The sequence below is a fragment of the Cherax quadricarinatus genome, chromosome 1, assembly GCF_038502225.1.
Source record: "Cherax quadricarinatus isolate ZL_2023a chromosome 1, ASM3850222v1, whole genome shotgun sequence".
Lineage (NCBI taxonomy): Eukaryota > Metazoa > Arthropoda > Malacostraca > Decapoda > Parastacidae > Cherax > Cherax quadricarinatus.
This window is the reverse complement of record NC_091292.1, coordinates 47,705,928-47,719,954: the sequence shown is the minus strand read 5'-3', so window position 1 is coordinate 47,719,954 and position 14,027 is coordinate 47,705,928. Positions and strand designations below refer to the sequence as shown.

The window sequence follows — 14,027 nt, the reverse complement described above, 5'->3', positions numbered from 1 at the left end:
AATAGTACTACCAGAAACAGCAGTGCTAGTAATAGTATTACCAGAAGCAGCAGTACTAGTAATAGTATTACCAGAAGCATCAGTACTAGTAATAGTATTACCAGAAGCATCAGTACTAGTAATAGTATTACCAGAAGCAGCAGTACTAGTAATAGTATTACCAGAGCAGCAGCACTAGTAATAGTATTACCAGAAGCAGCAGCACTAGTAATAGTATTACCAGAAGCAGCAGTACTAGTAATAGTATTACCAGAAGTAGCAGTACTAGTAATAGTATTACCAGAAGCAGCAGTACTAGTAATAGTATTACCAGAAGCAGCAGCACTAGTAATAGTATTACTAGAAGAAGCAGTACTAGTAATAGTATTACCAGAAGCAGCAGCACTAGTAATAGTATTACCAGAAGCAGCAGCACTAGTAATAGTATTGCCTGAAGCAGCAGTACTAGTAATAGTATTACCAGAAGCAGCAGCACTAGTAATAGTATTACAAGAAGCAGCAGCACTAGTAATAGTATTGCCAGAAGCAGCAGTACTAGTAATAGTATTACCAGAAGCAGCAGCACTAGTAATAGTATTGCCAGAAGCAGCAGTACTAGTAATAGTATTACCTGAAACAGCAGCACTAGTAATAGTATTACCAGAAGCAGCAGTACTAGTAATAGTATTACCAGAAACAGCAGCACTAGTAGTAGTATTACCAGAAGCAGCAGCACTAGTAATAGTATTACCAGAATCAGCAGCACTAGTAATAGTATTACCAGAAGCAGCAGCACTAGTAATAGTATTACCAGAAGCAGCAGTACTAGTAATAGTATTACCAGAAGCAGCAGCACTAGTAATAGTATTGCCAGAAGCAGCAGTACTAGTAATAGTATTACCAGAAGCAGCAGCACTAGTAATAGTATTACCAGAAGCAGCAGTACTAGTAATAGTATTACCAGAAGCAGCAGCACTAGTAATAGTATTACCAGAAGCAGTAGTATTAATTTTACAAAGACAACAAGTATAGAACTTTATAAGTAGTAAAAGAAAGTTACTGGTAGTTGAAGTTTTTATTGAAGAACATTAAAAGAAATAATAGAACTTTCAAAGTTTTTGTTGAAGAATATTAGAAGAAATAATAGAACATTATAAGTATTTACTGAAAAACATTAGAAGAAATAATATGTTATTAGAAGAAGTTTTTATTGAAGAACATTACAAGTTGTAGTAGAAGATGTAATAGAAAAAAGTAGTAGTAGGTGAAGTTTAAGCTGTTGATTTTAAGATAGAAAAATCTACTTAAAAGTAAAATCAGAAAGAGTGAAAGTATAATTAGTAGAAGTAGATATAGTTAACGAAAACGTTGATAAAGTTGGTAGTAAAAATAAAGTTGCACTTTAACAACAGATGTAGTAACTTGGGTGTCAGGTACTTACAGTAACATTGTGAGTGACACTGACTTCACATTTCTTCCTCTGATTGTTGTTGACTGTTAGCGAGAGGTTGCCCTTCACAGGTTGACCAAACGTATAACTGTTAATGGTAGTTAAGAGGAAATTAGTGGTGGCTCGGTATATACAACTTCTTGCTTGTGTGTTCACACTTCTACACTCGTACTTATGAACGTTTAGGTGAGAACAAACACCAGCATCAACATGGGCAACTTATCAATATCAACACTGCAAATACAACACTAATACAAAACTAGGCGCTAAAACGTGCATGTAGACACTGACAGATCCATAACACTGAACCTCACAGTGAAATTAACTCACAAATATTAGTGAAAATTATTCAATAAATCAAATATTATATGAAAGACAACCTCTTCAAGGTGGGCTCCTTGGCGTGGTGAAGAGACTCTTGGTCTGAGGAATTAGACCTGTTGGTCTCCTTCCTCAGACCGAACCTAATTACCCCCAATCTCCCCTCCCTTATCCCATCCTCCCTTTTTCTTTTCCTCCTCCTCCTCCCCACCCCTCCCTATTACCCTTTCTCTTTTTTTTCCACAGGCACGCTAGTTCCTGGGTAGGGGAAAGGGTACTGGGGTCCATCCCATTCCGGTGAGGTTCTTGACGGTGGTGTAGTTTGCCATGGAATCTGGATTGCCTGGGGATGTCCCAATTCCTCTCCGGTCTCCCGGAGAGTGGCTTTGGGCGTCTTTCGGGCGACGGGTGTATCTCTGGAAGCCACCTTTCGGATTCCGGGGGTTGTGGACGAAGGAGGTATGCTTTGTGGCGGATATCAGGCCGCCCTCTCTTTTGTCCACCGAGGTAGCTCGGCAGATGTGAGGTTGCTATCCCGGATTGCTGGTTTACTGGCATGATGGGTAGGGTATGGCACGGGTTCCATACTGCATCTGCACTACTTGTGGTGTTGATGCACCACAAGTAGTGCAGGAGGGATAGTTCCTCCCAGAAACTATCCCTCCCCAGTCCCCCCCTTTTTTATTTCTTTTTATTTTATTTTCTTTTCTTCTTTCTTTTTTTTTCTTAAAAACAAAAAGAAAGAAGTAACCTAACCATGGAAGCCCTAGTCCTTGAACCTGCTACCCCCGGGCCCCTTCTTGATACAGCACTCCGTTCTGTCCCCGCCTCGTCTTTGGACCACTCTTCGGACACTCCTAATGCCTCTGTACCTCTTGCCCGTGCTGTTTCCTCACCTGCTTCAGGTACTGAGGTCTCGACTGACTCCTTCGATTTATCTGACCTCTGCTCTCCTTTGACTATGCTTCCGGCCTCTCCCTCTACGGTGCGGCGATTTTCGAATCGCCTGCCCGTTCCACGTCGGACCAACTCTGGTCCCACTCTGAAACGCCAATGACAATTACCTGCTGATGATACTTCTCCACCTTCTCGTTCTTCTCAGAAAAGATCGACACGTCCTGCACTCCCTTTCCACCCTCAGTTTCAGAATGCACAATGGACTAAATTCTTCACTTTACGACCGACTTCCTCTATTGCCTATCTTTCCAACAATAGTATTGGCAAGGCACTCCTACGCCATGTTGGTAAAGATATTTCTTTTCATGCTCTCAAGAGCAGTATGCGCATCATCACTGTACAGAATGCTACCCAAGCTCATGATCTTTCTCTTCTTTCCCATATCGATACTTGTATGATGAATGGTTTGAAAAACCGACAAGTTGAAGATTGAGACACTTATGCGACATATGGGAATCTTTATTCAAGAAACGTTTCGCCACACAGTGGCTTCATCAGTCCAATACAAAGTAGAAAGGCATAAGGAGAGGAGGAGTTTGAGGTAATCAGTCCCTCAACCTGGAGCCGATGTGTTCAGTCCATCAAGATTGATGGACTGAACACATCGACTCCAGGCTGAGGGACTGATTACCTCAAACTCCTCCTCTCCTTATGCCTTTCTACTTTGTATTGGACTGATGAAGCCACTGTGTGGCGAAACGTTTCCTGAATAAATATTCCCATATGTTGCGTAAGTGTCTCAATCTTCAACATATCGATACTGTTCCAACATATCGATACTGTTCCTGTCACTATTGAAAAACATCATTCTCTCAATTCTTGTAGTGGTACCATCATTCTGCCCCATACCATAGTTCAACAAAATTTCCAGACATGTGGCAATGACATTCTTGAACAGCTGGAACCCCAAGATCTCCCAGTCCTCAAGGTAGACACTTATGTTCTTCCTGCCTGCGGGCGGAGACGATACCCTAGCAATGTGGCTCGTTTAACTTTTGACAGCTGTGAACTCCCATCCTCAGTTTATGTAGCAGGACATCGGTTACAAGTTCGAAAGGTGATCTCTACACCGCAACAGTGTAGAAATTGCTGGCGATTTGGCAATCCAGCGAAATATTGCAGATCTATAGCCGAATGCCCAGTCTGGTGCAGATGACCATTCTAATACGTCTTGCAATCGACCTCCCTCTTGCCTTAATTGTCATGAGGCTCACCCTTCATACTCTCGCCATTGCCAAGTCTACTTAAATGAGCGGGAAATACATTACCTCAAAGAGGCAGTTTCTCATCTCCGCCTCCAAGGGAGACTTCCTCGTGTTTCTTATTGCCGTGTTTCAAAACGTCCCCCCACTTCTGGGGTCCCATTTTCTGCAGCCTCCTCTGTGGTTACCTCTCCGATAGTCACTCCTGTATCTAATTCTTTTGCTGTCCTGGGCTCAGACACCACTACTTCAACGCCTCAGTCTGTTCTCGCTTCTTCATGTTGTCCCTCACAAGCCTCGGTATCGACGAGATCTCGTACGACACCTCCTCCCAATCGTCCCTCTACTTCTCAGAAGTCAAAAGAAGGTCCTTTAACCCCTCCTTCCCTTCTTCCATCTCCTCATTTTACCTTCCCTGTTTCTGTACCTGGTTCTTCCCCTCTCACTGGCTCTGTTACAAGTGTAGGGGTTCACCCTCCTCCTCCTACTGTACCTTCCTTCCCTGTTCCCTCCTAAGTTTCTTCCTCTTCTGCCATCTCCCAGGTTTCTGCCTCTTCTGTCCCCTTCCACGCTTCTTCTCCGGTTCCCTCCACCCTTTCGCCCCCCCTAATCTTGGTACAGTCCATTGCTCATCCTCCCCCTACCATCTCCAATATTGTCTCCCATATGATGTCTCTGAATTCTGAAACACTTGAAGCAATCTCTGAATATATTGCAGAGACCAAACCATCAACAGACACTGATCCACCCTCTGTTCCTTCTCTCTCCTCTCCTCCATCTGCGCAACTCCTTCCTTCGCAGCGCACTGTTCCTTCACTGATTGAACGTTTTCCACTGCCACCGCATGTGGACTTTTCTAACCCCTCTAGTCCATAGGAACCCTTACCTGCAGATTTCAGGAATCTTTGTTGTTGCCAATCATGGCCTATTTACAGTGGAATATAAGCGGCCTCAGGGGTAATCGGGGTGAGCTTCAGATGTTACTCTCCAAGTTTTCCCCTGTTGGTGTTTGCTTGCAGGAACCAAAATTACACTCTGCTGTTATCTATCCCATCTCAGGCTATAATTTATTGTATTCTTCAGATCCTTTTCCTGATGGGACCTTTAATGAAAGTGCCCTTCTTCTACGCCCTGATATTCTGTACCATCAGCTATTTGTTCGTACTTCGCTACATTACACAGCAGCCTGTATCCACTTGCATAGGTGGTATATGCTCTGTCTTTATATCTCTCTCCTTCTCGGGCATTATCAATCCCAGATATTGCCTTTCTTGATTCTTCATTACCACCACTGCTTCTGTTACTTGGCGATTTTAATGCCCATCATTTCCTCTGGGGGGTCTCACTGTGATTCCCGTGGCATTCAGTTACAGGCTTTTCTTGCTACCCACCCGCTCCATGTTTTAAATACAGGTACTCACACCCATTTTGATCCTCAGACTCACACTCTCTCTTGCATCGATCTTTCAGTCTGCTCTTCCTCTGCCGCATTAGACTTCACCTGGTCTGTTCTCCCGGATTTACATGACAGCGATCATTTCCCAATCATTCTTACTTCCCCTTCATATTCACCACCTCTTCGTATCTCACACTGGCAATTTGATCAGGCAAATTGGAACCTTTACTCACAACTAACTGTTTTTAGTGAGGTTCCTTCGTCGTCCTCCATCGATGAGCTTTTACACCTCTTCTCATCCTCTGTTTTAACTGCAGCTTCTCATTCTATACCAAAAATTTCGGGCAGACATTCTCAGAAATGCGTGCCTTGGTGGTCTCCTGCTTGTGCTCGTGCAGTACATTTGAAACGCGCTGCGTGGGGCAGGTACCAGTACAATAGAACCACGGAGATACTTCTTGATTTTAAGCAGAAGCGTACGATCGCTCGCCGTGTCATCCGTGACGCTAAATGCACTTGCTGGCGAGATTATGTCTCCACCATGACCTCTGCTTCCTCTATGAGTGCAGTCTGGAAAAAAGTATAAAAACTGAGTTTTAAATCTTCTCCTGACCCGGCTCCTGTTCTGCGGGTTGCCAGTGTTGATATAGCAAACCCATTAGATATTGCCATTGAAATTGGCAATCATCTGGTCTGCATTTCACAGGGGCTCCATCTATGCCCCTCGTTTCTTTCTTCAAAGTCTGCCAGAGAGTTAGCACCCTTGGACTTTTCTTCTCTCAGAGAAGAACAGTATAATGTGCCTTTTACACTTCAAGAACTGGAGGCAACACTCTCAGCTTGCCGATCATCAGCAGCTGGGCCCGATGACATTCATATTCGTATGCTACAACATTTACATCAGTCAGTCCTTGCAGTCCCATTACGCCTTTTCAATCTTATTTGGTCACAAGGAGTTCTTCCACTGCCGTGGAAATCTGCCATTGTTCTCCCTTTCTGCAAATCGGGTACTACGGGACATGAAGCCTCCCACTATCGTCCCATTGCTCTTACCAGTGCAGTCTGCAAAGTGATGGAACGTCTGGTAAATAGACGTTTAGGGTGGTATTTAGAGATACACAACAGTCTCTTCACTCGTCAATATGGCTTTCGTAAGGGACGTTCTACCATAGACCCCTTACTACGCTTGGATACATATGTTCATAATGCCTTCGCGAATAACCACTCAGTTATTGCCATATTTTTTGACCTTGAGAAGGCATATGACACAACTTGGAGGTATAATATTTTGGCCCAAGCCCACTCCTTAGGCCTCCGAGGCAATCTACCATCCTTCCTTAAGAACTTTTTAACTGACACTTTTTCTCCTTGCTATAAATGATTTGGCCTCTAGTCTTCCATCAAATATTTGGTCATCACTCTATGTTGATGACTTTGCTATTGCCTGTGCAGGCGCTGACTGTCACCTCATTACAGTTTCTCTCCAGCATTCGGTCGACCGTGTTTCCAATTGGGCCACCACACATGGGTTTAAATTTTCCAGTACCAAAACTCACCAAATTACTTTCACTAGACGCTCTGTCATCTCTGATCATTCTTTGTACCTCTATGGCTCCCGTATCCCTGAACGGGATGCAGTCAGGTTTCTGGGCCTCCTCTTTGACCGTAGGTTATCCTGGAAACCTCACATTACCTCTCTGAAGGCAACTTGTCACAGCCGGCTGAACCTTCTTAAAACCCTTGCTCATCTTTCATGGAGAGCTGATTGTCCAACTCTCCTTCGCCTACATTCCACCCTCATTTTATCGAAACTTGATTATGGTGACCAGATCTGTTCAGCGGCCTCTCCTGCTACTTTCTCTAGCCTTAACCCCATTCATCACCAAGGATTACGTTTATGCCTTGGTGCTTTTCACTCTTCCCCTGTTGAGAGCCTCTATGCAGAAGTGAACGTTCCATCCTTATCCGATCGCCGTGATGCCCATTGCCTTTGCCACTATGTATGCTCTCATGATCTCCACAATCCTTCCATTTATAGAATGGTCACTAATATTAGTAGACATTAGTAATATTAGTAGACATCCCTTCTCTCTTCGCCTACATTCGCTCTTGTCTTCTCTTCAATTACCACCTTCATGTAGCATCTCACTTTTCCCTACCCCCCTGGGAAGTTCCAGCTGTTCGAGTCTGTTCTTTCTCACTCCCTTGCTCAAAAGCCCAACTGTCTACGATCGCTTCCCGCTCTCTTTTCCTTGACCACTTCCACTCTCATTCTCATGCCATTGCAGTGTACACAGATGGCTCTAAGTCTTCTGACTGCATAGGATTCACTGCAGTGTTTCCGGACAACGTCGTATGAGGGCATTTACTATCTTCGGCTAGTATTTTTACTGCTGAATTGTATGCCATTCTTGCAGCACTTATCCGTATTGCATCTATGCCTGTGACATCATTTGTGGTTGTCTCAGACTCCCTTAGTGCTTTACAGGCTATACAGAAATTTGATACACCTCACCCCTTAGTCCTCCGTATCCAACTTCGGCTACGCCGCATCTTTACCAAGCATAAAGATATTGTTTTTTGTTGGGTCCCTGGTCATGCTGACGTACAGGGTAATGAACAAGCAGACACTGCTGCGTGGTCAGCAGTACATGACCTACCAGTTTCATATAGAGGTATTCCATTTACGGACTATTTTGCTGCAATAGTTACCCACCTTCACACCCGTTGGCAACAACGTTGGTCTACTATGCTCGGTAACAAACTTCAATCTATTAAACCGAGTATAGGTTACTGGCCATCTGCTTGTCACCAGTGTCGAGGTTGGGAGACTACTCTCTCCCGTCTTCGTATTGGCCATACTCGTCTTACTCATGGATATCTCATGGAGAGGCGCCCTGCTCCTCTCTGTGAGAATTGTCAGGTTCCATTATCAGTCAGCCACATTCTGTTAGACTGCCCACTTTATCAACGAGCACGCAGAATTTACCTCCATCGTCGTCGTCGCTCCGCTGCTCTCTCTTTACCCTCCCTTCTCATTGATGGACCCACCTTTCATCCGGACTCTCTCCTTGACTTTTTGACAACAAATGACTTACTTCACAAACTCTGATACCTTCAGCCCTTTCTACCTCAATCTCTTGCTACCCTCTACCCCTGCACTATCCCCTGCCCCGCTGTTTTCTGTAACCTACTGATCATCCCTCCCCCCTTCTGCCGCCCAATACCCTCGCTTCCTTCCCTACCCTGCAGCGCTGTATAGCCCTTGTGGCTTAGCGCTTCTTTTTGATTATAATAATAATAATAATAATAATATGAAAGACAAGGCAAAGTAGCTGAGGAGGAAACTCCAGAGTTAACTGCTGTGTTCCTCATGATGTGTCTGTACACAAGCTTCAGTTCAGTCTTGGCTTTCGATGCTGTGTCATTCTTGTATTGCCGCTGGGCCCCCCTCCTTATCCATGCATATTCACTTCTGGTTCTTTTGCTTGTCTCATTAAAAGACCTTACTTCACAGTCCTTAAGCCACTGAACTACAGATTTGGTGGTATGACAAGGTGCACCATCCTGCATAAAAATCGTAGCCCCACACTTGTGAAATGCATGAGGTAAATTGTCACACAATAGCTGCAGGTAATTATACTGGTTCATAGACTGATTTTTGGGAAGCACAATGAGTTCATCAACACTCTGAGCACTGAAACACCCCCAAACCATGAGCGAATTTGAGTGTGTCTAGCGGGTCACTAGACCATAAGTAAATAGAGGCGAATGCCTGAGTTTACTTATGGTCTAGTGACCCGCTAGACACACTCAAATTCGCTCATGGTTGTCTAGAGGCGGTTTTTGAAAGACCACATAAATGCTTGAGTGCCCGTGTCAGTCCTCCGTGCCGCACTCCACTCATCTTATGTCTCCTGTGTGCCTACCTGCCTGCTACAAGCAAATATCCAAGTGGTTGACACGGGCTTAGCAAGCACATTCAAGCAGGCTTGAAAGCAGCATTTGAAGGCCCAGCATGTCTACGTATACGTTCTACAGTGTTGCTGGCATACCAGTGTTTCCTGCAGTGGCTTAGTTAAGAACAATTTAACGAGCATTGCAGTACTAACTTTTTAAGTGGGACATGCCAGAGGTTTACCTATAAACATTGTAAGTTTGTGCTAGTAGTGTTAAGTGCTGCAGATTTGTTGTAACTATTTGCACGAGTGGATTTCACTGACTTAGGACATTGTGCGACCATCAATACCTACATAGGCTTAAAATGAGTGAGGAATGTCTGGCCTGCTGGGTGACCTTGAAAATGGCACTATAAGACCCGCATGCCACTTACACCCATACTGCGTGTGTCTAGTGAGGTGAATGTCCCTTCCTCGACTTTCCTATTCACCGGTATCCCTTAACTCGTCGCCATTATCTACATATGGGATAAGGGCGAGTTTAGCTGATCCAGGCTAAACAGCGCTCCAAGCCAGCCAGTGAAGGCCAAGTTACAGAATGCCTTTGTGAACGTTCTACAGTGTTCCGGCCGTACCTTCGGTGTTGTGAGAACTAGTTCTTAAGTAGTGAAAATTTGTCTGTCATTCCAAGACACGTGTGCTAGATGTGTTAAGTGCTGCGGGTCTGGAGTAATTAACAAGTAGTACAGTGTTGGTAACTCTCGAGACGACTGTGGGCCCAGTGAATGACCTTGAAAATCGCACTGCGACCCGCAGGCCACTACACCCATATTGCCTGTGTCTAGCGAGGTGAATATCCCTTCCTTGTCCCTTCTCTCTTATGGAATAAAGGCGGTTTCACTGACCCAAAAGTAACAGACTAACTCTTCCATCTCAAGCAGCTGAACTAAAAGTGACCTATGGATGTGAACGAAGTAAATGATGGTGAAGGCGAATTCGTACGTTTTAGAAGTAAGGGAGCTTTGAAAAAAGAAAGAGGATTTCAAAGGAGACTTGCTGCAAGAAACAACGAGAGCAACAACAACCATTGCAGAACGGTTAGGCTTGATTTCCCTGCTAACACTGAGTTTGAGGTCAAGTTTAGATGGTTTTACGAAGCTTCATTAGACAACCCAGAAAAAAACCTTCGGATTCGCTTTCGTCATGACGAGGATAATTACGTTTTTGTTACTAACGACCCAACATTCATAGAAAAACTTCTTACTCATAAATATGCTAACATCCAACTCCAAGCTGCCCCACCAAGATCACCTAAAGTACTTATTGTTATCCACAATGTCAATAAGTACATGGATCCTAAATTCCTGTTGTCAGATCAAGTTGCAAACCCTCGTCGACTTCCAAATGATCTGATATTGGCTGAGTGGATTGGTCAAGGGACTCCACCATCATATATCTACTCTCGTGCAGCGCTTAACAGGAGTTACAAAATAGCTTTGTACAAAGCACCTCACCGTAGATGCTACAAGTGTCAGCGCTGGGGTCACATTGCTTGGAAATGCTCATCTAAGTCACACTGGTGTGCAGTGTGTGCCAAGGCCCATCCTTCTCACCAGTGCTATGATATGATCAAGAAACACCAGACCGTTGCATTAGAATGTATCAATTGTAAGACTCCAGGAGTCACAGCTGCTCATGCTGACTGCAGAGCGAAAGCTGCCCACATCGCCAGCCGCAGAGCTCCCGCCTCACCCATCACCCCCCATGATGAGGCAATAGGCCTACCAGATACTTCATGTCTGAATACTGACCCATGCCTGAACTCAGACAATATGGTTGAGCGAGTCACTCTGGGAGTACATCAACAGAGCACGATCACGTCTGCTATCAACACTAGTAATGCTGCTGGTGTTGACACCATCTGTCTGGCTGAGTCAGCTGTCAGTCAGCCACCTGACTCAGCTGATCGGGACTTCATACTTCCTGATGACGCTAGTCTTGCTGGGGTGGTACACAACATGCAGCTGCGCATAACAGTACTGGAGAAGCAACAATGGTGTTTGAAACAACAACTTGAGCACCACGAGGAAAAACTTACAGAGGTTGCAAATGAGTACATCAACCCACAGATAGTCAGCCATTATGAAAATGAGTGTGGTGATGATGAACAAACTGATGATTGCAGTGGTGTTAATAATCACAAAAACGATGAATCTGATAGTGGTGTTTACAATCACAGTGAAGATGATAAGGGCAGTGAAGGCCATCATGATAGTCAACCTGATGAGTGTAATGTATTGATAGATACTGAGTGTGGAGATGACCCGGTTGTTGATAATGGTGTATGTATCACTGGTCATAATGATGAGGGAAGTGATACATGTGATGATAGTGATGAGTGTAATAAAAGCGGAGAGTTGAGTGCGAGGGATAGTGTCACCTTCCATACATTCACAGACAAAGAGCGCAGTGACCTCTGTGTACAAAGACTCCCAAGAGGTCTCACTAATGGAAGTGCACTTAGGAGACTCATGGATAAGGATAATACTGATGATATTGATATTGATTATGTCTGTTTGTTATTTAGTAAGTTTTTTCATTTTGCTGAGAAATTGAAAACTATCCCTGGACTTTTATAATGGAACCAAACTCGTATAAACTATCCATTTTAAGTTGGAATATTGCGTCACTTAGAAAAAGATTTTCTGACCTGCATCATAAAGTAACCACTGAATCCATTGATATTGTGTGTCTACAAGAGTGCAGAGTCCCTGAAAAATCCCAACCCCCTAAATTGCCATCGTTTGTTGCATATAACCTCAAATCTACTAATTCTTGTGTTCTATATATTAAAAAATCACTTCCCCATCAACTTCTTGCACATAAGAAAACAGAGGGGCTACAGTATCACGGTGTTAGGATTTATATTGGGAACTCTGCTCTCAACATATTTAACTTGTACGCTCCTGCTGATAAGTTTAATTACTTGGAGCTCCCAACTTGTGCTCAGTCTGAACCTACTCTCATTATTGGTGATTATAATGCAAGACACAAAAGCATTGGAAACTCTCAGTTTGGTAATCGTAATGGCAATCAACTGTTGTCACTCTTAAACAGTCATGATAATGTGCAAATTGTAGGTGACCTTGAACCCACACATATCTATGGAGGTGTCCTTGATCTGTGTCTTGGCTTCAACATTACTTCTGCCAGCTGTGAGTCTTCCATTGTAACAGATATAGCGTCTGATCATTTCCCAAGGCTAACCTCTCTAGATATTGGTAATACTATTCTCCCTGGTGGGATATTCAAACGGAAACGTCTTAATGTTTCCCCTGATCAACATGATGACTTTGTTGCACATGTGACTGACTGGTATAATTCCTATGAGTGTACCTCTGTCGAGACTTTTAACAATGACCTTGTGAGCAGTATTCAGAACTTCTTAGAGCCGCCTCTGAAACCTCCTACTACTCTAAATCCAAATGACTTCCATAATAATCATAAGTCTTATAAAAATCATACCTATTACAATGATTCTAAACTTCGAACATTGAAACGTACTGCTCGCAGACTAGGCCTAGCCTATAGAAACCATCGTACCCCTGAAATGCTGAGCCTCTTCCAAACTGCCCTTGCTGCTGCCAGAGAGCGTATGACAGAGCTGCGGCAAACAGACTGGGAACAATTTGTCAATGGTCTCAATGCTCACACCCCACTTAGCCGGGCATGGAGGGACATAAATAGAATTAAGGGTAACAGAACTGGGCAGATCGCGCACCCTCATCCCTTGCATAGGGCGAATGAGTTAGTCAGTGCTTGGGCTGCTACATCTAGCTATGACAGTCTTCCCAGTACCACACAGGCGAAATTAATGGACAAATATGATGCAAGGGAGAGACTTGTTTGCTTTATGCTCAGCAAGGCAGATGACTGCAACATTCCTTTCACTAATTATGAACTTGATGCAGCACTAACTAAGGGCAACTCCACGTCGCCTGGTGAGGATGGTATTACTTACAACATACTCAGATTGCTGTGTCGAGTACCAGGTAATCCTTTACTTGAATTATATAACATGAGTTATGTCACTGGGGAGCTCCCTAAATCATGGACCAATAGCCTCATTATTCCCATTCCAAAGCCCAATCAACAAAACTCATTTCGCCCAATATCCCTTACTAGCTGCTTGTGTAAAACATTTGAAAGGATGATTCTTAATCGTCTTATGCACAGAATTAAGGAATTCTTGTCACCCCGGTTGCATGGCTTCATGCATGGAAGGAGTGTGCATCATTGCATTACCACCTTTCTCACTCTGCACACTGACAGCTCATACACTACGTTCCTTGACCTTAAATCCGCTTTTGATGTAGCCAACAGACATGTAATCATTAGTGAACTTGCCAGAATGGATGTTGGAGGATGGCTTCTCCGCTGGATTAAAGGTTACCTGTCCAACAGAAAGTCGTCTGTGTTGTTCCAGGGACATAGAAGTGTAACTAAAGATTTTGAATTAGGAACCCCACAGGGAGGTGTGCTTAGTCCCACCCTTTTCAACATTTTGATTAATGCCTTACTTAATGCCATGCCTAGCCAGCCCCATCATTATATGGTTAGTTTTGCTGATGACATAATGATTCACACTACCGGATTCTCCAACACCCAAAACATTCTTAATCATGTTTTAGCCTCGTGTCAGGACCTGGGGTTAATAATCTCAGGGGATAAAACAAAGATACTCAACAGGCGTCCTCCTCGGCAGAGAGGCACAGTTCGTCAGATCCAGTTGCATGATGGGTCTCTTCTAGAATATGTAAGCA

At 43.9% G+C, this 14,027-nt stretch overlaps 1 protein-coding gene across 1 annotated transcript in view; it reads right to left on the bottom strand.

Moving 5' to 3' along the window:
* The window catches only part of LOC128685349 (pregnancy zone protein-like), a 503,287-nt gene that overhangs the window by 389,663 nt on the left and 99,597 nt on the right, over window positions 1-14,027 (bottom strand). The window contains exon 6 of the mRNA XM_070082129.1: window positions 1,421-1,517. Within this exon, the coding sequence (XP_069938230.1) occupies window positions 1,421-1,517 (97 nt within the window). The remainder of the gene's footprint in view (window positions 1-1,420; window positions 1,518-14,027) is intronic.